The 20694-nt window shown below is 54.3% G+C and overlaps 8 protein-coding genes across 8 annotated transcripts; 3 read left to right on the top strand and 5 right to left on the bottom strand.

Moving 5' to 3' along the window:
• Window positions 1–735: 735 nt before the first annotated feature.
• Window positions 736–4866, bottom strand: LAESUDRAFT_4223 (ubiquitin activating enzyme). The gene is made up of 17 exons (XM_040902390.1): window positions 4675–4866; window positions 4596–4615; window positions 4478–4543; window positions 4346–4428; window positions 4148–4294; window positions 3991–4097; window positions 3850–3940; window positions 3566–3796; window positions 2781–3516; window positions 2662–2730; window positions 2412–2608; window positions 2017–2349; window positions 1772–1961; window positions 1451–1719; window positions 1131–1397; window positions 954–1082; window positions 736–898 (listed from the first exon to the last, which is right to left on the bottom strand). Exons 1-17 carry the CDS (start codon window positions 4749–4751, stop codon window positions 872–874), a joined length of 3039 nt encoding a protein of 1012 aa, XP_040770049.1. The 5' UTR covers window positions 4752–4866; the 3' UTR covers window positions 736–871.
• A 96-nt stretch (window positions 4867–4962) lies between these two features.
• On the top strand, window positions 4963–7593 carry LAESUDRAFT_638886 (uncharacterized protein; the record flags this gene model as incomplete). Its single annotated transcript, XM_040903499.1, has 11 exons — window positions 4963–5080; window positions 5137–5345; window positions 5402–5478; window positions 5538–5718; window positions 5768–5859; window positions 5909–6285; window positions 6348–6634; window positions 6689–6931; window positions 6996–7122; window positions 7208–7411; window positions 7466–7593. The coding sequence occupies 11 exons, from the start codon at window positions 4963–4965 to the stop codon at window positions 7591–7593; spliced, it is 2043 nt and encodes a 680-aa protein (XP_040770048.1).
• A 21-nt stretch (window positions 7594–7614) lies between these two features.
• Window positions 7615–10447, bottom strand: LAESUDRAFT_4250 (MFS general substrate transporter). The gene is made up of 13 exons (XM_040902405.1): window positions 10069–10447; window positions 9910–10013; window positions 9683–9858; window positions 9439–9622; window positions 9230–9389; window positions 9072–9176; window positions 8990–9010; window positions 8832–8935; window positions 8515–8777; window positions 8381–8455; window positions 8059–8325; window positions 7874–8005; window positions 7615–7817 (listed from the first exon to the last, which is right to left on the bottom strand). The coding sequence occupies exons 1-13, from the start codon at window positions 10344–10346 to the stop codon at window positions 7713–7715; spliced, it is 1974 nt and encodes a 657-aa protein (XP_040770047.1). The 5' UTR covers window positions 10347–10447; the 3' UTR covers window positions 7615–7712.
• Window positions 10448–11403: 956 nt separating this feature from the next.
• Window positions 11404–13449, bottom strand: LAESUDRAFT_753610 (ankyrin; the record flags this gene model as incomplete). Its single annotated transcript, XM_040911789.1, has 7 exons — window positions 11404–12532; window positions 12587–12669; window positions 12719–12743; window positions 12793–12857; window positions 12917–13138; window positions 13185–13351; window positions 13404–13449. The coding sequence occupies 7 exons, from the start codon at window positions 13447–13449 to the stop codon at window positions 11404–11406; spliced, it is 1737 nt and encodes a 578-aa protein (XP_040770046.1).
• Window positions 13450–13718: 269 nt separating this feature from the next.
• On the top strand, window positions 13719–14714 carry LAESUDRAFT_718803 (uncharacterized protein). Its single transcript, XM_040907504.1, has 5 exons — window positions 13719–13808; window positions 13869–13910; window positions 13974–13996; window positions 14057–14199; window positions 14259–14714. Exons 1-5 carry the CDS (start codon window positions 13763–13765, stop codon window positions 14443–14445), a joined length of 441 nt encoding a protein of 146 aa, XP_040770045.1. The 5' UTR covers window positions 13719–13762; the 3' UTR covers window positions 14446–14714.
• A 1463-nt stretch (window positions 14715–16177) lies between these two features.
• LAESUDRAFT_718800 (uncharacterized protein) lies at window positions 16178–17523 on the top strand. Its single transcript, XM_040907503.1, has 4 exons — window positions 16178–16291; window positions 16373–16670; window positions 16726–16753; window positions 16802–17523. Exons 1-4 carry the CDS (start codon window positions 16214–16216, stop codon window positions 17448–17450), a joined length of 1053 nt encoding a protein of 350 aa, XP_040770044.1. The 5' UTR covers window positions 16178–16213; the 3' UTR covers window positions 17451–17523.
• Window positions 17524–18413: 890 nt separating this feature from the next.
• Window positions 18414–19133, bottom strand: LAESUDRAFT_3748 (uncharacterized protein). Its single transcript, XM_040902225.1, has 2 exons — window positions 18736–19133; window positions 18414–18676 (listed from the first exon to the last, which is right to left on the bottom strand). Exons 1-2 carry the CDS (start codon window positions 19020–19022, stop codon window positions 18577–18579), a joined length of 387 nt encoding a protein of 128 aa, XP_040770043.1. The 5' UTR covers window positions 19023–19133; the 3' UTR covers window positions 18414–18576.
• On the bottom strand, window positions 19102–19712 carry LAESUDRAFT_718798 (uncharacterized protein). The gene is made up of 2 exons (XM_040907502.1): window positions 19285–19712; window positions 19102–19223 (listed from the first exon to the last, which is right to left on the bottom strand). The coding sequence occupies exons 1-2, from the start codon at window positions 19680–19682 to the stop codon at window positions 19199–19201; spliced, it is 423 nt and encodes a 140-aa protein (XP_040770042.1). The 5' UTR covers window positions 19683–19712; the 3' UTR covers window positions 19102–19198.
• Window positions 19713–20694: the final 982 nt, after the last annotated feature.

The following is a 20694-nucleotide window of genomic DNA, read 5'->3' as shown; positions in this document are numbered from 1 at the left end:
TTCTTCGCTCTCTTCGCCTACGGTAGTCTGAATTGCCTCCCTGTGTGGATTCCTTCCGTTTCGTGGTTTGCTACGTCGTCTTTTCCATTGTGTTTGTCCTTGGGCTCTCCCATCATCCGATGACATATCCATCCCGTCTCCCGGAATTGTCTCACAGTACCCTCGTCCTGGGCTTCATCATCGACATCATCATCGCATTCCGTATATATTCGTCCACCCTTTCAGACTGGGTTCGAGGGCATGGCGGTCAGCACCGACTTATGTCTTGGCAGCATACAAGAGGACTGCCGCCGATTGCGGGCCGCCATAGTATGGTTAGCATGTTCACTGGACGCTTCCCTCGGTATCATTGTGTCCGTCAGAAACTCGTTGTGTACAGCCTTTCACTCTGGTATTTGACGATCCGATCCCCTAATGTTTTTACGCCGCTTCTTCTGCCCTTGATGTTTTTACGTACTGTCGTCGCCTCACACATCGTAGTACAAAGCACAAAAACAGCAGAAAATTCATAAAACCCCACAATGCCTAACCTTCTCAGACACTCTCCGTTACCTTTCCGAAGTTCCAGATTTTGTCCACCCCTTCTTTCCGCCTCCTGCGAAGCTATCCTTTCACTCCGCCCCTTTACACGCTTCGTACCCACTTACTTACCCGCTTGTGTCTCTGGGACATCAAAGCTGCTCTTGCTTGTATATGTCGCTCATAAATGGAGACTACTTACGCCGTGTAACCGACCTAGGGTGATGAGTGCCGCATGGGAGTGAACGTTATTCTCAACAGTGCAAGACAGAACAGTGAGTTGCAGAGCAAACACAACGTATATAGCTACATGATCAATGAGGACTTCTAATTCCTTCTGACGTTCGTCCAATTACAGATGCACAACGATGAACGGAACCTATAGCAGAACAATTCAATAATCTAAGCTTTGACCGCCTATTCATGATACATACCTCGACATCCTCGCCTTCCTCATCCGAGACCATAACCTCGACGATAAGGTGCTTGATATGTGGCGGAATCGGTTTCTTGCTGACGTGTTCGACAAGTTTGCTGAACTTCATAGGCAGCCGCTCCTCGCTCTGTGACACTTCATTAGCGGAAGACAGGGTCTGCAGGTTTGTACGCACCTTCTTCTTGCCGACGAACGAGCTCCACAGCATACTAACGCCTTGACTGACCATAGTGATCTCGAGCTTGTGCTCCCTCTTAAACCACTCCATGATGTCCTTAAGCGTCGGGTCACCGTGAAACTCGAAACGGTCCCAGAGAGTCCACTCCGTGTTACCATACTTGTGCTTCTGCGGGGGAAGCGGCTCCGAGAAGCCAAAGAACGGCAGTGCAAGGTTCACGAATCCGTTCCTGTACTTTTCTAGTTCTTTCTTGCCGTCAATGATCTAGTGAGAGCATAATGAATCAACGATCGTATAACATGAGCGATAGGACAGACCTTGTACAGCTCCAAGCACACCAACCCAGTGATCAACGAGGTCGTGGTGGCAATCGCAGGGATGATCTTTCCAGCAATCTGCTTAGTTGTGTGCCGATCAGCAACCGGAATCTTGTAGTTCATTGCCCGCAGGTTTGACGCAGCGGTAATGAAGTCAATGTGGAAATTGGTATCGTCGTCCTTCTCGAACTCAACGGGGTTGAGACGGTATCCCACAAGAGAGGATGGCGAGGGCAGCTTCCTCATCAACTCTCCTAGATCGGTCGAGTCTTCGGAAACCTCAGTATCGCTCGTACTTCACCTGACAATGATCATTCATACCTGTACTACCATCCTGCTGAACAGGTTCGTTCTCGGTCACCTGAATCTTGACATTGCTCTTAGGCGTGAATTCAGGCACCATGACCTCATCTGCAATCTTCTTAAAGAGCGCTGGATCAGATTCTCCACGTAAACCATAGTTGTATGCGTGCAGGTTGGCCGCAGCAATGATAAATTGCAGGTGAATAGGCTACGTTACGCTCTTTCAGTATGTCAAACCATCCAAAGAGTGCGTGGATGCTTACGTCGTTCGGATCGAAGGTCAATGCGTCGGGCGCCCTCTTCGGGCCACTCCAGAATGGCTGTCCAGTGCTCGTCACCGCGTCCTTCGGCAGGCTGTACAGCAGCTGGCGGATGGAGTTGTTATACTTCTCCTCGAATTGCAAGCGCGCCCACATAATGCACTCCTCAAACGTCAGCGGCTTGTTGGTCACCAAGTACGAGACGATCTGCTCGATCTGCTCCTTCTGCTGGCCGGAATATTTGAGCGTGTTTTCTAGGTAGTTCGGCTCAGACAGGTACGAGTTGACCGCCTGCGCCGGCTTGACAAACATGTTGTCAAACTCGGTCCTGGCCCACTGTATGCGCAATGAGGATAATGTCAGACGGCTCTACCACGTGCTGGGAGAAATGCGCTGACCTCGATCGTGTGCTGGATGGCGTTTGGGAAGTTCTTAACCGTGCAGGACGGCGTCTCCTTCTCCGGCGGGTCTTGAGAAGACGAGTATGACTCTGTCAAGTGGGGCACGACCACTTGCGTGTTGCCCTTTGTGCCCAATGTGCCTGACTCGAGCAGAGGTTTCAAGTAGAATACGCAACGCTGGTCCATATATAGCCCTAGGGAGAGGCTCAGCACAAGGTGTTACAAGAAAGCGTCTCGCGACACTCACGGGCCTTGACATTGTCCAACGCATTGGTCACGCCATCAATGCCAGCAAAGAAATCCGAGTCGTAGATGTCTGAAAACAAATCAGAACCATGTCCCTAACGATGTAGCACCCAGACGTACTCTCAGTGTCTGGGCCGACTGGCTCCTGATTGCTGCTAATCTTGCCCCTCAAGTCTGCGTTCATATCAATCACAGCAGCAGCAGCCACCTCCGACTTAAATTTGCCTAAGTCCTTCGGCCTGAATAAGAACTGGCGGTTCAAGTTACTCTTCTCAATTGTGTCCAAGTCCGTGACGTGTATAGCGCCCCCCGGGCCTGACGCGAGACCCATCATGCCCCAATTCTTCAACATCTCACAGCCTATTGCGCCAGCCCCGACGAGGAATTGGCGGTGGTTTCCGATCTTTTCCTGGAAGCTCCTACCGAAGACGACGATCTGGCCATCATACCGCGAACCAATTGGCTGACAATCCTCCTCAGTCGGCAGCGTGTCTGGGAGGGACTCGAGCGAGTCGAAGTACAAGTGCTGCACCATTGGCGTGAATTTGGCGGAACACGCCTTGAGCACCTCTTGCGCGACGAAACCTCCGACGACGGCCGCCACGGGCGTCACGTCGCCAATAGCCTGGTATGCCAGCTCTGTGACGGGTTTCTCGTTGATGTCAGCGTCAATATTCTTCGCAAGTGCAACAAGGGTAGCAGCATCTTCAGCGTTTCTCGGACGCGGCAGTCGTTGATATTGCGCCTGAAACTCGTGCAGAGCCTGGAAACCGGCGTGCAGAGAGGCAGGATGGTCCCATTTGGAAGTATCAGTCATGAAGAGCTCAGCGTTCTTCAATGAGTCCCGAAGGCTTTTCTACAAATTCGCTCAGCACGTATCACATCGATTAGTATACTCAACGTACAAATTCAAGGATTTTGGGCATCTTGACCTGTGTGAAGATCCCTCCAGCCTTGTATTCGCTGAGGTTCGAGGTATCACCTATTGTGAAGGTATATGGTCCCTTGACAGCAACTTTGCGGGGTTCGCATCCATTCAACTCAGTCATACCCTGTACTTCGGTGAAAGTGACAAAGTCGCCATCTTCAAGCCCATGACGCGTCTCATCAAGGCATGTTACAAGGCCTTCCGTGTCCTGAAATTAGCTGTCAAGACTGCATCAAGTCAGGTAGAGTGCCTTGCACGAACTCGGTCAACGGAAACAATCATGCCAGTTAGTGGCTGCTCGCCAGTAGGATCCACGCAAGTGAATCTCGAGCCGAAGTCGTTGAATACGGAACTGATGGGACATCAGATATCAAGCCATCCAGGGATGCAATACAGACATACCCGAACAAACCCCGTGTCTCGGCAGAGATGAAGTGGACGCCATTTGCACGAGTCCAATCGTTGATTTCCAATTGCTCATGCAGGCTTACTCCGCACAATACCACGACCTAGCAGCAAGTGAGCACAAGACGACAATGATCGCATGCATCACGCTCACTTGGAAGCCCTTCACCATGTCAACGGTGATCTCCTTGCCGGGCTGTCCACCGAGGTTGCGCACGGGAACATACGCGTTGAGCTCGGCCAGGCGCGGCACTGCAGCCTCAGCACGAGGCCGGCCAATGTCCTCCTCACGCAGGAAGAACTATGTGATGTGTAAAAATCGACCTTGAATGCATGAAAGCGAGCCACAAACCTGACTGCTGAGGTCTTGGATTGTTACTGGCTCGGGATCGTAGATCGTAACAGACTTGACCCCAGCCAGTACAACGTTCTTGGCTGTGTAACGGCTCAGGAACGACGCGTCTGTGAATCGCGATATACGCACCAATCTCAACACCAAGACCCTTCACCCCGACGATCAGGATATTGGATGCAGCCATGCGCTTCATAGCTGGAGGATGACGTCGATAACTGCTGCGACCGTCTTCGACGTGCTCTCTTACCTTCATGGCCGAGAACGTAGCTAAAAAGGCCATCTATGTGAGCCCATCCCATCATGATCGGTAATGCTCGGACACTTACAGCTGACGAGAGTACAAGCCCTCGTCAATTGCAGCCTCATCGATGTCCATCGCGGAGCCGAGGTTCGCGGCAGCCATTACGAATATACAACAACCAGTGTTCTAGATGAGAGGAAAGAAAGCCAGACGGAGTAGAGCAGTAGCACGCAGCGAAAGGCAAGTACACACGCGCTTTTATTACGCGAGTACGCGTCCAAAGATGACCAAGCGGGCGCTCGGTGTCCCAGAATGGCAGTTATGCCGACCCTTCGGGCGCTCCAGGAATTTCGGACTTGTGTTGATTTTGCACATGAAGTACGTCGCCCTCCTCAGCGGCGGCAAGGACAGCTGCTACAACCTCCTCCACTGCCAACGCAATGGCCACGACCTCGTCGCCGCTGCATCTCTTGGTCCCGAACAAGGCAAAGGTATGCGCGAGTTTCTGCAATCTCGTGCTAGACCATAACCGATCGCGTTCATGCAGAGGAAATCGACTCATATCTCTTCCAGACCGTAGGACAGGATGCGATCGAATTTGTCGCCCATGCCCTAGATGTTCCTCTATACAGGAAAAACATTCTTGGCGCAGCTGTAGAGCAAGGATCAGAGTACGGAGGCAGGCATCCCGAAGAGAGCAGCGGTGTACCTGGAGATGAGACCGAGGACCTGCACGCCCTCCTGTCTGCGGTCAAAGTAATATATAGCATTTCGGTATATGCTTCTCGAGTCTGAATATCTGGGCCGTCTAGGCGGAGCATCCCGACATCCAGGGCGTCGCCATAGGTGCGATCCTATCCAATTACCAGCGTGTTCGCATGGAACATGTGTAAGAGTTCTACCTATTCACTGAGTTTCATACAGATCGCTCAATCTGCGCTGCTACAGATGCCGACGTCTTGGTCTCACTCCGTTATGCTACCTTTGGCAACGAGACCAGATCGAGCTTCTCTCGGAGATGATCGAGGCAGGCATGGAAGCAGTTCTCATCAAGGTGGCTGGTGTCGGACTCAAGCCTGAGCACCTCGGGAAGACTCTCGTCGAGATGCGACCGACGTTACTCAGTCTGGTAAACAGCTTGCCATGTATGCAATGCATATGAGCTCATTGTCTGACAGCACGAGCTGTACGGTTCTCACATCTGCGGAGAGGGTGGCGAATACGAGACGCTCACCTTGGACTGTCCTCTGTTCAAGCAGCGCATTCAGCTGTAAGAATGACGTCACAGCCCGTTTCATTATATTGACTGCGAGATTCAGAGTTGAGACGGAGACGGTAATACATTCCGACAACGACTTTGCCGTGGTCGCGTATCTGCGCATCAAAGATGCAGTCCTCAAGCCTAAATACAACCAGGTCCCTCCGAACCCCGTCATTCCTCCCCTTCTGACTCCTGACTTTGAGGCACTGCGTGATGCTGTCGCAGCGTCGTTGTCAACTTCGTCAGCAAGCACCACGACACTCCTTGCTAACACAGTAGAGTCTGTCGCTCCTCCTGGGATCGATGACAATGGTTCCTCCAGCCGTCAAATCGGCCGTTGGGTAGCAATTACGAACATCACGAGTTCTTCCTCGGTCGAAAATCCAGAGTTCTCAGTAGAGGACGAGGTGCGCGTATGCTTCCAAGAGCTGCAAGGTCCTAAACCCTCACACCATCCCTGTATATTGTTCGCTATTGACTCTCTCTCGCTCCTTTAGCCCAACTCTCCCAATATTCCCTTAAGCTAGCCAATTGCTCCATCATCAACATCTTCCTATCCTCCATGGACTACTTCGTTGCCGTGAACGGCGTATACGCGACCTATTTCGGGACAAGTCCGCCTGCCCGCGCGTGCGTCGCGATCGACCTGCCTCCGCACACGCGCGTCATGCTCGACTGCGTCGCGTTTGCAGAGGACAAGCCTGCGGACCGCCAGGCACTGCACGTCCAAGGCCTGAGCTACTGGGCGCCAGCGAATATTGGGCCGTACTCGCAGGCAATCATCGTATGTAGTCGTTGATGCATGCTATTCGCTTGATAGGTTAAGGTTTTATCATAGGTCGACGAGCGTGTCTTCATTTCAGGCCAGATCGGACTCTTACCCAGCAGCCTTACACTTCCCGCCCCAGTCTCACTATCGACCGAGACCGCACTGTCGTTCCAGCACGTCGAGCGGATCGTCAGCACTCTCAAGAATAACTCGGGCGGCGGCTGGGAGGGACACGGTCAAGCAAACTTGTACTGGCTCGCTCATGCAAGTGACGTGCCTCACGTAAAGAAAGCGTCGGCATTGTTCAGCAAAGTGTGTTTTCTTCCTCCCCTGAGCCAGAACAAGTCATGATTCTCAGTAATGCGCGGCATAACAGGTTGCCTCCGCACCGACTTTGTTCTTGGTCGTCTCTGCCCTCCCCAAAGGAGCACTTGTCGAGAAACAAGTCCTCCTGCATACGGGGCAGTACCTCTTGCCGGACGAGGAAGACGAGCTGACCATGAGTTCGATCACGCCTGGATTCTATCAAGGCCAGTAGCTTTCATCCCTTCGACACCAAAGTATTGACTGACTAGAATTGTCATGCAGGAGATCACGAAGGCGAGGACGGCGCGGGTCTTCACTGGGAGGCATCAGTCTTCAGTGAGACGACGGCCTCAGTGGCAATGATCTGCGTCCGAGGGGATGCGCACAGTGCTGTCCCAGGGCTGCATAACGTTACTGAGGTCAACCAAGTACTGTCTCGCGCTCTGTCCATCCGGCTCTTCTACCAACCATCCAGGACGTCGTCATGTACGTGTCTCATTCGTTCTCCGCCATATCCTCATACTCAGCCGTAAAGTCCAGTCGCCGACATTTTTTCGACGCTATTCGCACCTCACGAACGTCCACCTGTGACTTACATCCCCTGCCGACACATCTCGACACGCGACCACGATGACTGGGACTACGCTATGGTAATAATCGGTGCCTAGTGCCACTGTGCTACATCGAACTTCATTATTGAATACAAACAAACACACCAATGTAACGATATGCATACATACAAAGCCAGAAGTTGTACACGCCTGCTGACAGGTCCGTCCATGTGAGCTTACGGCCCGCCTTCCTCCTGCAAGACTCTGAGCTCAGCGAGTCGTCTTCGCATCTCCTTCTCTGTCCGGGTTGGCGGGACTCGTCGAGCGAAGGCGGCACCACACTAGAAATGGCAAGTTGAGCCAGTGGCAGCAGTTTCGAACAAGGTAAAGCACGCACTAATGCACAGAACCCGCCAAACCGCAGTACCCACGCGACACCATTCTTGCCATAGTACGTCGTATGATGTGCCGGGTCGTTATCCACATCCGCATCGACGATATGGAAAATCGCACTCGACACCAACGCGATCTGCCTCATCGTCAGCATTCCCTCACAGTATCATCATGCATGCGGCAACTCACGACGAACTGCGGGATGACAATAGCGAGGTTGTGGATACCCAAAATCGTTCCTCCTGCGACAAGTTCGGCCCCATCAGCTATCGCCTCGGTATTGTTCGGATCGAAAGAGCGACGACGTTGGAGCAGTGGTGCATGTTCATGTTGAACATCGCTCCTACGGCGTTCCGCAGGCGTCGACATCCTGCGATTGTGCGAAGGGCGCCGAGCCCATTCTCTGGCTAATGCAGCTCCGTCAACGGCGTGTTCATGTTCGCGCTCCTTCAGGAACTATCAAGATGATCTGCCTCAGTCTCGCATCGCAGGAAACGAGGGTCTAACCCACCTCCATGATGATCGCGAAGGGCACCCAACACGCCACCGCCCAGCAAATCCCCACCAAGCTGACCGCAATCACGGCCTGCCCAACACACGCGTGTGAGACAAAGTTGCTTCCCTGGCAGCATGGACTCCACGCACCTGCCACACTTTCGTGATGAAGAAGGTCGAGAACGTGATCAGCGCAAAGAGGATCATGGCGCCCGTCCAGATGTTCCTCAGAAAGAACGGCATTAGAGGCAACCTGAGCGGCCTTCCCCGACGCGCAGCCTCAGCACGCCAGAAACGCACTGTATCGCGCAGTCTCGAGAGTTCCGCGTCTTCGTCTTCGTCGCCTTCGTGCGCGAGCAGGCGGGTGTCGCGGCGGGTCAGACTCGGGAGCGTTGCACCTGCAATGACGGCGACTGCACGGAAGTTCTATCAGAATGAGTTGAGTAGGCACTTCGGGACGGACTTGCCGATGCTATAGATCAACATCGCAAATTCTCCCATTCGAGTCGCGTCGTCGTTGTCCGGGTCTCGTTGGAGCTCGTATGCCATGACTTGACCAATATACGTAGTCCTATCCTAGCAGATGAGCTTTCGTGCATTTCGTATAAAACCAAAGAACACTTGCGCATAGAAGAGGAAAGGAAACCTGAAAGAGGGGGCGATGTCAACAACGGTCCCAGTGCGAGAGACAGCCGCTATGTGCTCACCACCCCATGAACGCAAACACTTGAACGTAGCAAACCCGCCTGATGGGTTTGGGCAGGTGAATGATAGCAGTGTAGATGTTGTCCAGAATGTCTCGCAATGTGTTGCTGCTGCAGAGATTGACAGCCCTGTGATATGCAGCGAATTAAGCTGAACATACCCCTTCTCGAATCGCCTTTGCTCCCTCTCCTTTTCTACCTGCGTGAGGCACGTAATCCAGACCGTGATGACCAGTATGGTCATGCTGACGACGCAGAACTTGCGGAACTGATCGCCGCCGAGCAGACGTAAAACGGGCATGTTCGCGAGCGGAAGGAAGCCTACACATAGGTTTATCGCAGAACGGCGAGATGGAAGCAATAGTCATACCGAAGCCGTAGCCCACGATGTTACCGGCATTGATCATCTTGCTGTGCCAGGCGTTGCCTGCATTTAGCTGTTCCGGAGGAGTTACATCGAGCAGCAGATTTCTCAGGGATGCTTGAAGTGCATTCAGAGCAAAGTCAAGGAGGTAGAAGGAGACAATAGCCAAGCCGATTGCAGTGTTCTGAACCTGTTGTGTAAAGCGTTCATCAAAGCGCTGTAGCGGTGCTAGTGCAGACGCCTTACTCACGGACTGTGTCCACTTTGGATCCCAGCTGCCTGCTCCTCCGCCGACAATGTCAACCAGGAATGCTGCTATACTCTGGCAATACGCCAATGTAACGGTGGAGATGACAAGGACAATGGTGGAGAGCACGATCCAGTATCTCCGGCGATACTTGGATATTGATGCATCAGATATCGCACCTGACGCATTTAGTGAGTAACTCAAGACGTTCGAGAGACAGCCACACTCACCTATAACAGGTTGCGCAATCAAACCGCTGATCGGTCCGGCAAGCCACACCAAGCTGGTCAGTGTCTCTGACAGCCCGAGAGATAGCAGGAACGGAGTCCCATATCTAAGACGACGTCACCTGTTCAGCAACCAGACCGTGGATCATGCATAGCACATACCCAAGTTCGACCGTCCAAGCAACCTGGGATCCAGCCATGGCTATACTCAAGTTAATGAGATCAAGAGTAGACATCCTCCGTCCCGACAGCTCCTCATCGGGGCTGTCCGAAAGCCTCTTCTTTCCATTCGGCTGCCCCGATCCATTCGCATTAGACGTCTCTTCCTCAGAAGGCTCACCCTGAGCGGACTGCATGCGAGCGCGCTTGCCGTTCCGCGACGGCCATGCTATCTGCGTCGTCGGGTCCGGGTCTGCATCTGCAGTATCTGGGAAGGTCATGTCGCGGTGATGCTCAGATATGAGCTACGATGGTGGTAAACGACAGACGAAGTGGACACGGTATAAGTCGGTATAAGAATGGGGATGGAAGGTGGCCTGTTGGCCGTGTGGACCGGATGCAGACTCGGTGCAGTGTAATTAAGTGGCATTTGCCGAGCGACCACGGTCATTAGACCGATTGACGCCCGTGCCTCGCTCGCAATTACGACCTCCTATGAGCCCACCAACTCAATTCGCGAGCCTGAAAAACGTGCGCCTCAGATAACGCATCGTTCTGGCATGAGCAGGCATGCAAGTCGCTTTCATTTGTTGGGTCGCAAGCGTCAATCAGCCCGAGGCGTCGCGAATTCATCCGTTTGTGCCCCACTTGCGGATTCTCAAGCTCCGAGCGTACGAGACGAGGATGCCTGGGACAATCGAATGCACCAACATCTCCGATTGCTGGAAACCCTGCATGAAACATACGTGGGAAGCCAGTAGCTTATCATCCTCAACACGCCGATGATTGCTTATGTATCATTACTCCGGGTAAGACTGACGGTAAGAAAACCAAGGCGTGATCAATATTGTTGTGATCACAACGTTGGGGACCATATGTACGACATGGCCCTCTTGTGTGCGGTTGATATAGTCTCTCATATACTCCGCCACCACCGGTCCACAACGCGACCATCAAGCGCGTCATGTCACATAACCTCCGTCTGTGACAACTCGCGAATGTGACTATCTCCTACTATACCCATTCGGCTGTATGAGCCTGTAGCGATTGCAGCTGCAAGCTCTACTTCAATGTCCCTTGAGTTTACTTTCGGTCGTCCAAGAGAGATTCACAGCAGTGCAAGATTTCCCGAGGAATCCTGCATCGAATATGCCATTGTACTGATTGCATGATTTGAACAAGTTTAGCGATGTATGCATGATCCAGGACTGACATTGACAGTGAGCAGTTGCACAGCGACAGACGATACGTAGCAGACCAAACAAGAATACACGACATACAGGCCGATACCTTCTGTCCGCCAAGATACACAACAGTCCGTACACAGCAGGCCAATCCCTATCGGACAGTGGCGTTTATAGATGCATTTCTCCGGTGACCGCCTGCGGTCGAATGTGTGTCGGAGCTCGACTTGTGAGATGAAAGCAGACTGAAGGGTAAACGGCGCGTATGCGTGCTGGTAGAAGAGGAGGGCGGTGTGACCGAAGATGTCACGGTAGACGGAGTGATAGTACGGGTGCGCTCGATAGGCTGTTCTTCAAGTGGCGGCGAAGGGAACTTGGCGTATTCACTAGAAGGTCCGATGAAAGACTCCTGAGACAAGTAGTCTTCCCGTCGGCGAAGAGTTGGTCGCGAGGACCCCTGTGTGGGTGTTGAGACGGCAGACTCGAGCGAGCGCGATGGTGATGTAGGAGGGGTAGACTGCTGCAGCGTCGCAGGGCTGGTGCCTGATCGATGTCGTAGTACATCCTGCGTGGGCGGTGATGCGTTATGTGGAGACGGAGAAGGCTGTGGACTACTGCGGAGTTGGGCAGCAGAAGCTGACGGCCGAAGCCATCGTCGCGGAGCAACAGACCCTACCGTCATCAGCGAGTTGAGCGGCTTGACATTATCTCCGTTGGGGGCGGTCGCTGCTGAAGCCGGGGAACCGGTTTGCGAATGGGTATCAGTAGAGGCGGTGGTCGCACTTCCGCTGCGTTGCCGCATTTTGTACTTCTCCATCGCGTCCGCGTCCCTCTCTCGCATACGGCTAGCGATCGGGGACAAGGCGGATGCAGGAATGGGATTAGGTGCCAGCGTGGTCGCAGTGGAGTTCATCTGCGGTGAAGGTGAAGACGAAGAGCCGGTGGACGGCTGGGCAGGTGAATATGATCCGGACGGCAATTGAGAAGGTTTCCGTGATGGGGACAATGAGGACGCGATCGAGGTATGGCTCCGTATTGACTGCACGCCACCATTGTCACTGTCAGATGTTGTTGTCGTGCGACTCGTACCGGACCCACTTCGCATGCGAGAATTCCGGTTCGCATAGTTGGACGACCGTGAAGGAGGAGCGCTCAGCTGATCATATACTGAGCCCCATTCATTGCCTCTTGCAGCAGCTTGAGCATACACGTTGCGGCGGGCTTTCTTGTTGAGCTCATATTGGGCCCGCGCCGTATCCTGCAGAGTGTCTCTTGTGCTTGTCCTAGATAATTGAAGTTAGCATGGCCGCCGTATGGGCTCAGAGGAAACGGCATACGAATAGGCATAATCCGACGGAGTAAAACCCTCGTTGTTCCGCGCCAGATATTGGCAACCCCGCTCGATGAGAAGTTGCACAATCTGCCACATGATCAGCGCTGATACTCGAATCGGCAATCATCATACGTACCGGTATGTGCCCCCAAGCGCTAGCACTGCGACAAGGTTGGTACCCCCACTACTCAGACGTGTGGGACGACTCACTAATGAAGTGGGGTATTGCCGTCGTTATCTGCAAGATCATAATCTGCCCCAAGATCACACAACATCTGTTCAAACGTGTCAGAACCCCACATTTCATTTGTCGTGAAGGGAAGCGTGGACATACCCGCACTAGCTCCTCATTGCCTCTCTGTGCTGCCACATGTAATGCCGTCTTTCCATCTACATTCGCCCAATCGAGGATGTCCGGATAGCGGTCGTAGTATAATCGCGCCATTCTTAGTGTGGCGCTCAAGAACTCATGCTCGCTGGGGCCCGATGAGTATGGACTTGTGATGGGAGGCCGTGCGTCGGCCAAGAGGATGAGAATCGTGTTGTTATCCGAATCCTAGAGACGTCAGACACAATAGGCATGCATTTGGAGCAGCGCTAACCTTGCTGTATTCCCGATCATCATGTCCGCTACTCAAGAGGAACTCAAAGGTCTCTTCATGACCCAACACCGCCGCCCATGCCAAGGAGGTGTAGCGTTTGTTCATAGGGTCGGGATTCCTCATATCCGTCCTCTTAATGAGCCTCTTGACCAAAAAGAGGTTATTCTCTACCCGAGATACTTCAGAACTCCATAGCATGCCAGTAGTCAGTGAACACACCCTTGACTGCCCGTCGAAGCCTGGCGGTAGCGTCTTTCTCGGCCATGGTGGTAGCAGCGGTGCAAAGTCAGCGTGGGATCGGCCGCAGCTACAGAGGCTGGATGTGAGAAGACAAAAGGCGGGGGAACCGCGTTGCACAGCAAACACAGCACAGGGCAGGGGAAGGCATAATAGGATGAAGATCGCCACGTGATCGTCCCGGACGTCACGGCCACGGCTACGAATCCGAGGATGGAATATGTCTCACGCCGCCTCTCATTTGCCATTTGATCCCGCGCGCTCTTCCATCTTCTCTTCTCTCGAGCTCACACCTTCGGCGCCCAAACGACTTCTCACCTCCATTCCTAATATCTGCCAAAATGCCAAAGGTCGTCTCTCGTTCCGCTGTCTCCTCATCGACCGACGGTCAGTCATATCCACGGCGCCGTTTCAATCTCTAGCGCGCTGAAGGTTGATGCTTGTTAGCCCAGCCCACTGCATCGTCCGTCGCGGCGCTGCGTGTTTACTGTGCGACGGTTCACCAGTCGGTAGCCGGCCATGACTAACCGCCCTTGCTTCTCTTCGGCGCAGACTGTATTTGCGGGGAGTTTATCGTATGTGGCTCGGCATCCGCTCCCATCGGCTTCGGCTGTTGCTGATACATCGTCCTTCAGCTCGTTATGGACAAGAGTCTCGCTTCCCTACCGCGGCGGAAGACTGACGGCGCTGTTATGATTCGGTGTCAAGACAGCGAGCTCGGGAAGGCCCGTGTTTTCAAATTGAATGCAACGGCCAAGGACCCGGTGCTGTTAGAGCGGTGGGCTGCCTGCGTTGGGATACAGTGTGAAATGTGCTCATCGTTCCGTTGATGCTTAGCGCGAATGGCTATGAACGGCAGTTCAAGTTCCACTGCCCAAGGTGCAATCTACCAGTGGCATATCAGACCACGCCTCCGCCAGCCAAGTCGGGGCGAGTCCTGTACATCATCAAGGGTGCCCTGAGCCAAGTGCAAGGTCAGGTCCCTCCGGACGCATTCGAAGATGAACGCTTGGCAGAGTCTTGAGGCGCAATGTTCGCACTCGCGTCGCGGAGACCTTTGCCATATAATCCTTCTTTGCTTGAACAGGCTGTACACTACGTATCACTCATCTGCATGACTGGCAGAAGCTCATGCATTCTCATGTTCGGAAGTAATGTACAGATGTGGATAAATGAACAATGCTCGCCAATAACAACACGACATTTCGTGTCATGGCCCACACAACACTGTAGAAGCATTCATTATGAAATTGCATAATTCCTGGAAAGTTTCGAGTCAGTATCGACTATTTGCCACAGCAATGGTTGCGAGAGGGATGCCATTCTCAGATACCGTTGTAGAAGGTTATTCAGGACATCGATGCGAAGCACGACGTTCATACAGTGTGAATGATAATTGTCATCGCAGAATGGAAAGCGAAAGACATGGATGATCAATGATAATAAACTCACCATCAAAGCTGCCACGCATCTCGACAGAAGCAATCCGATATGCGGCGAACACAAACTTCGCCAATTTAGTCATGTTTGGAGAACGGCTTACCATTTCTTCACGTCCTAGGCGATGAGAAATCAATAACACGTTGACAAGCAAGATAGAATGCATGGAAGGGTCGGCTAGTCTCAGATACCGTTGTAGAGTAATTGTAAGTTCAACACGCGTGAGCGTTCGTATGTTTGGGAATAACGATTGCATCATCGAGCATGAACTGGCATTTCAAACTCACCTTAGCCATCCTTGCTCTTGGTAGAGCATATTACAGGGAAGATGCCTCACATTGCAACCAATTCCAGGGATCAGCGATGGATGAGGATGGAGAGCAAGGCAGAGAAAGAGAAGGTAGAAAACCTGAAGACGGCCGCAAATTTCTTCTTTCTTTACACTTGTTTTGAGACTGATTGCACGATCGAGCAAACAGACGCGCATAGTGACACACGTTCCGTTCCGCGCATCTCGTATGCCACCAACTTCGCGGCTCTGTACTGCGTTTCCTGTTTCTCATACCTGCGTTGCAGCTTGCCTCGGACTTCGCTTTTCAATATGTACGGACGTCCTTGTAGCGATGCCACGCGGCGATAGATCTGGAGGCGTCATGCTGAACTCTGCCGGTGCAGACGCGAATTGAAACGTTCAAGGCGGCGACGTAAACGTTCAAAATGGCTATGGCTTCGATCCACCCACCCACTCGCTCGTCACCGTGACGCCGCCAAAGTCCGATATTGCATCGCGATCAATGACGCCTTTACTGGGATCATAGTCAATCCCCGCGCGATCGTACAACAATGCTCTCCGCTTGGTATTGCGTATACCGTTATCGCAAGTGTCATCATCAGTTTACAAGCTAGGTACCCTGTTCAGCTTATGACGTACGGCATGTTGCATTCAAGATCTTAAGCAGCTTGTGATGGCTGAGCGCCTGGCGTTTGAATGGACAAGGCTAGAGCATGGGATGAACCAAGTAGTACGAGGGAGGATGATGGACTTATGGAGAGGGCCGGCCCAAGTCGCCGGAACTGAGTCTTCTAGTCGGGTATCATAGGTGCTGCTCTCACACACTGTACATGTATACCATCATTTCAGATGCTACTCTTTCCTGCCGCCGTTCTGTCTGAAGTCGACTGAGCAAAGCAAGCAAGTACTTTCGTAAATGCATGTGAGCGCTTGCGAGGTGAAGGTGCTTCGATCTATCGCCCACGTGGGCTGCGGTCACGATGGCGCTGTCGCGGCGCCGTTCTCGCGACTCGGTCTCCTCCCAACAGAGTCGGACGGCGTCTTGTCCGCTTCGAGCACCATGGACCTCCCATCTGCACGCGAGATAGAGCTCGAGACGCTCCTGCGGGAGCGAGACGCACAGGTCGCGGAGCTGACGGTGAGCAAATCTGTCCAACATCCACACGCCGATGCTTCGCCTCTCGCTTACCGGACTGACCTTCTCCTCCGCGTGTTCCAGGATGAGGTCACGCACCTGCGCCAATATTTGTCTACCCAGCCTGCACCATCCACCACCGACCCTATCTCCTTGCCTCCCGCGCTGATATCCCTGCTCCTGCCCCACATCAACGACCATGCAGGGAGCGCCACAGCAACGTCAAGCTCCGTCACCACCGCCCTCACGCACCGCGCAAAGGTATTGCAGGAGGAGAATGACGAACTCTACGAGCTGCTCAAGGTTGGCGAGACGGGCAGGCTGAAGGAGGACGTCCGCGCCCTGCGTCGCGTCGTGCAAAAGCTGGAGGGAGCGCTCAAGGGTGCGTCTAGCGCGTGTGCCAACAGGCGTCCCAATGATACCACCTTGCATTGCAGAATCACATCAGGTTATTGCATCCCTGTCGTGAGTACATCGTCAGTTAATCCGGCGTGGTACTGAAAAAGCCCCTAGCGGTGAGCTGGACAAGTCTCATGAGGCGATCATGGCGCAGGGGCGCCCCTCGAGCGTCGTCAAAGCTCACTCACATTCCCAATCACCTGCACCGACGCGCAACATGTACCAGCAACCCCCTCACTTATCCTCTGCGACGAATGGCTCTGCGAAGCTCCCTCCCACTGGGCCACGTGCCCACAAAAAGCCACGTCTCTCCGAATCGCACACGGCTCCTGCACTTGCGAGTGCACCCCTCCACGGTGCATCCAAACCAAACCACGCCCAAGCCGCGTCCTCCACCCAAGGAGAAAAGCGCAGCAGACGAGAGTCCGTTGATCGAAGGGCCCTGGCTGTCATTGACGAGGACCGCAAACCGCGGTCACCTGATCAGGAGCGCGAGCGAGAGAGGCCGCGCGAGAGCGACAGAGAGCGGGCCAGGGAGCGAGAAAAGGACCGCGACCGTGTGCGAGAGCGCGAGCGGGGCAGGGACAAGGATAGGGAACGGGCGCGCGAGCGGGATCGTGACCGCGATCGCCCCTCCAGGCGCAATGGTGGGGGCCGTGGGGGAGGAGGAGGGGGTGGGGGAGCGCGGCGCGGCGGGCGAGGCCACACTGGCGCTTCGTACGACAGCGCGGATCGGACGTTGGCGGAAAGAATGGGACTGTAACGGGACTTTGCGGTTTTCCTCTGGATAGGACAGGATGTGTCTGTGTAGTCCCCTCAACGCCTAGTTGTATACGGTACGACTTCTCCCCTAGAACGTCACTCTCCGCACCGCGCGCACGTCTAACTTATTCGTATTTTGCTCATCCACAGTTGTATTCATATTCTGTCCATTCGCGCTCTCGTACTGCTTTGCATGCAAAATTCGTATCGTATATCTATTCCGGATGGCCCCGTGCGACTGACCGCTTTCTTGCTGGTCTGTATCTAGACTCTGTGTGTTTCCCCATCATGCATCAAAGTTGTCTTTGCAATGCGCATACGCATCGTGTCTTTGGTGCCTGCACCGCATTCCACGGGGCCTCGATCAAGAATGAGCCTGCAGCTGGCGCGGTGTGCGAAACTGATCGCCTGAAGGATCGTCGCGCTGCTGCTGCTGGAGCAGACTGGACCGTGCCCATGCCCATTATTCATCGAGGCCCCGCTCTTCGCCCGCCGTAGCACCCAGAGCGGCTGTCTAAGCACATATACACACACGCAAAACCACTGATACGGATCGCCACTGCAAATTCGGAGATACGTCCTACTGTACGCTAGCTCGCTCCGATTCGCTGATTCGCTGCCGCCGCCGGGGAGAGTCAGAGTCCGTGGCAGCACGGTACAGTATGTACATAGCGTACGTGCACCTGCCTGCTTGCAATGCCCGGCGCCACAGCCGTTTTGTGCTGCCCGAGGCGAACACTGTACGATGTCGGAGCGGGAGCGCGTGGAGAGGACGTCGGGCCCATCAACCCGCCGATGCATTTTGGTTGATTGACTACTCGGAAGCTTGATCGCGTCAGCTCACTGATCAGTTCTGGGAAGACGTCAGCGCCGCTTATGCAGGGTGTGGCACCAGTCCGAGCCCATTGCCCTCGGGAGAGTGCCTCGACTCGTTAGGGCTCTGCGTTTCAGGTCGAGCCTGCGGCCCCGACCAATCATTGAATGATGAGCCCGGGTGTCGACCCTTGCAAAGCCCTGACGTTCTGTAGCTGTAACGTGTCTGGAACGCGACGTAATTGCACGTTTATGCATTGACACTGCGGCGGTACATGCCTGTTCCGGATGGACCGGTACCAGGTACTGAATATTTACATGAGTAAGGTAAGGTGTAAGGGTACAGGAGGTCTGGTGCGATCAGTCCTGTCTGTATTCCATTTTGTACAGTATACATCGAGGGGAGTGTAGTCGCTTATCGGAACATTAGACAATGAGCGTACGATTGGATCGAGAGCTATGGAGAGGCGCACAATTCATGGTGCACCGCAACGACGAGCAAATGAGAGAGCAAGGAGATGCAAAGACAGAGAGCGTGGGGAGACGTTTGAACGACTGATGTGACAGGGAGAAAACGATCTAAAGTACAGAATAGCGCAATACACGCGGTAACCAGAGTTAGCACAGTCGTATAATAGGTGCGAACGAATGGCAGAGACGGATTGTCTGCAAAGGTAGTAGAATGACACAGGAGCGTCCGCGTCCATTCCGGGCGCTTCCAAGATGGGTCGCCGCTGCCATTTACAGGGGGTTGCAGCATGCCCACGATAAGGCGGCGTCCATTGAGTATAATGCATCATCGACGGCCGCATGCAGGATGTCAGCGTGTGAGATGGTGTGACAAAGCGCCGGAGGCAGGTGTGCCCCAAAAGAATCATCGTGCATGCACGGAAGAGGGAAAGGCATAGTGCGCCGCAGCGTGTGGGCGCGTCAAGGTCATGGCGCAGTCGAGCGCGAGCCACTGTAAGCGCAAATGCTCGATGAGCGGACGCCGTTGGGGTTAGACAGCCGCACGAGCCCACCTGGTGCGCTTGTACGGCGAGATCAGTGCGATGCGCGACGCCGGGTTGAGATCGGGGATGCGGATCTGCGGATGTGTGGGCGAGGTGTGCAGGACGGAGCGCTTTGCGCCGGGGGAGGCGAGCGCGAAGGATGGGATGGGCGGCACGGGCGGTGGAGGAGACGCGACCATGGGTGCCGGGGGTGGTGAGCGCGAGCGCGAGCGCGGACTGTGCGCTCCGACGATGGAGGGCGAGCGGCGATGGCCGCGCCTTGGTGAGCTCGGGGAGTTTGTGATGGCGGGCGATGCGGAGTGGGACGCGTTCTCGTGCCTGCGGGTGCCGAACTCGTCTCCGTCGATCCACAACTCGGATTGGGCCTTGTAGCTGAGGATGTGTGGCTCGTCGGGCCTGACGGTCATTTTCTTCAGGAGTGGCGAGCCGACGAGGCGGGGAGGGATGGGCGGCTCGCTCGGGTGGGCGGGGACATGAAGACGATTGCGGGATGTACGCCTGGGGAGGACAGGAGGCGAGGAGAGCGGAGCTGGAGCCATACGGGGAGAGGGCATGCGGGGCGGGGGCGGGAGGGAGGTGACAGAGGCAGACATCGGAGAGGGCAGGCTAAGTAAATAGTGTGGGCCATCCGGGCGGAAGCTTTATATTTTGAAGCCCCGTGGAGGCAGACACGATCGGGGCGGCACAGGGCGTGCTCGGAAAGGAAACATGTCTGAGCAGGGCACGGACCAATCATTAGTAAGCGCCTGCACGTCCGCTCGCCGTGGATCGCCTCCCGAATCGTCCTTATCGCGATCCTGGCCCGATTTCCTTCTCCGCCCGGCTCGACATCCTTCTCCCTTCACTCTCCGTCCAATCCCGCCCGCGCCCCGCCCGATTGTGCCCAAAAATAATCGACTCGCCCGACAATTTCGCCCTCGTCGACGCAGCGCGCGAGCTAGTCGCCAACATCGGACCGGTCGGCGTGTCCCTGTGTGTTAGAGCGATGCGCCCGTTATGAACCTGCGTCGGAGGCTTACGTCTTCCGAGCACGGCCGTTAGTTCATACTCGGAAACGGCTCCGGTGATGGTCGAACGACATTCTGCGCAGCAATCATTTCCACGCGCACGGTGCTTACGCCTCGCGACGAGAATTTCATTGACGAAGGTGCGGCCACGTCAACCAGTACAAATTCTCGTCGAACATGTGCGGGCACAAGTCGGCGCTCTTTTCCCCTTACAGAGAGAAGATCACATTATCGCTGATGGCGGGGATCCCAAGCATTCTCCTGGTCCGCCTCTAACCATCTTTGGTATTCTCACTGCATTCATCTGATCGTTGCCAGTCTCGGTAAACGATCCTCTGACGGGCCCTATGTTATTAACTCTTCTCGGACGATGTGGCCTGACCAACTCCTCCTCCGGAGCTTCGTTGAGTCG

Source organism: Laetiporus sulphureus (genome assembly GCF_001632365.1).
Source record: "Laetiporus sulphureus 93-53 unplaced genomic scaffold LAESUscaffold_1, whole genome shotgun sequence".
Taxonomy (NCBI): Eukaryota; Fungi; Basidiomycota; class Agaricomycetes; order Polyporales; family Laetiporaceae; genus Laetiporus; species Laetiporus sulphureus.
This window is presented reverse-complemented; position numbering and strand designations above follow the sequence as displayed.

Bases quoted from the DNA above. Each gene is read 5' to 3' on its own strand.
- LAESUDRAFT_4223 (XM_040902390.1), bottom strand. From the start codon at position 4,751: ATGGCTGCCGCGAACCTCGGCTCCGCGATGGACATCGATGAGGCTGCA. The intron at 3,797-3,849 runs GTTCGTGCAAGG...AGCTAATTTCAG, and splicing joins TGATTGTTTCCGTTGACCGA to GACACGGAAGGCCTTGTAAC. The intron at 2,609-2,661 runs GTGAGTGTCGCG...GCCTCTCCCTAG, and splicing joins GTTGGACAATGTCAAGGCCC to GGCTATATATGGACCAGCGT.
- LAESUDRAFT_4250 (XM_040902405.1), bottom strand. From the start codon at position 10,346: ATGACCTTCCCAGATACTGCAGATGCAGACCCGGACCCGACGACGCAG. The intron at 8,936-8,989 runs GCAAGTGTTCTT...CTGCTAGGATAG, and splicing joins TTTCCTTTCCTCTTCTATGC to GACTACGTATATTGGTCAAG. The intron at 8,006-8,058 runs GTGAGTTGCCGC...ACGATGAGGCAG, and splicing joins TTGTCATCCCGCAGTTCGTC to ATCGCGTTGGTGTCGAGTGC.
- LAESUDRAFT_718803 (XM_040907504.1), top strand. From the start codon at position 13,763: ATGCCAAAGGTCGTCTCTCGTTCCGCTGTCTCCTCATCGACCGACG. The intron at 13,809-13,868 runs GTCAGTCATATC...GATGCTTGTTAG, and splicing joins TGTCTCCTCATCGACCGACG to CCCAGCCCACTGCATCGTCC. The intron at 13,911-13,973 runs GTGCGACGGTTC...TCTTCGGCGCAG, and splicing joins CGCGGCGCTGCGTGTTTACT to ACTGTATTTGCGGGGAGTTT.
- LAESUDRAFT_718800 (XM_040907503.1), top strand. From the start codon at position 16,214: ATGGACCTCCCATCTGCACGCGAGATAGAGCTCGAGACGCTCCTGCGG. The intron at 16,292-16,372 runs GTGAGCAAATCT...CGCGTGTTCCAG, and splicing joins CACAGGTCGCGGAGCTGACG to GATGAGGTCACGCACCTGCG. The intron at 16,671-16,725 runs GTGCGTCTAGCG...CTTGCATTGCAG, and splicing joins GCTGGAGGGAGCGCTCAAGG to AATCACATCAGGTTATTGCA.
- LAESUDRAFT_3748 (XM_040902225.1), bottom strand. From the start codon at position 19,022: ATGCTGCAACCCCCTGTAAATGGCAGCGGCGACCCATCTTGGAAGCGC. The intron at 18,677-18,735 runs GTGCGCCTCTCC...TGTTCCGATAAG, and splicing joins GTTGCGGTGCACCATGAATT to CGACTACACTCCCCTCGATG.
- LAESUDRAFT_718798 (XM_040907502.1), bottom strand. From the start codon at position 19,682: ATGACCGTCAGGCCCGACGAGCCACACATCCTCAGCTACAAGGCCCAA. The intron at 19,224-19,284 runs GTGGGCTCGTGC...TTGCGCTTACAG, and splicing joins TCGCCGTACAAGCGCACCAG to TGGCTCGCGCTCGACTGCGC.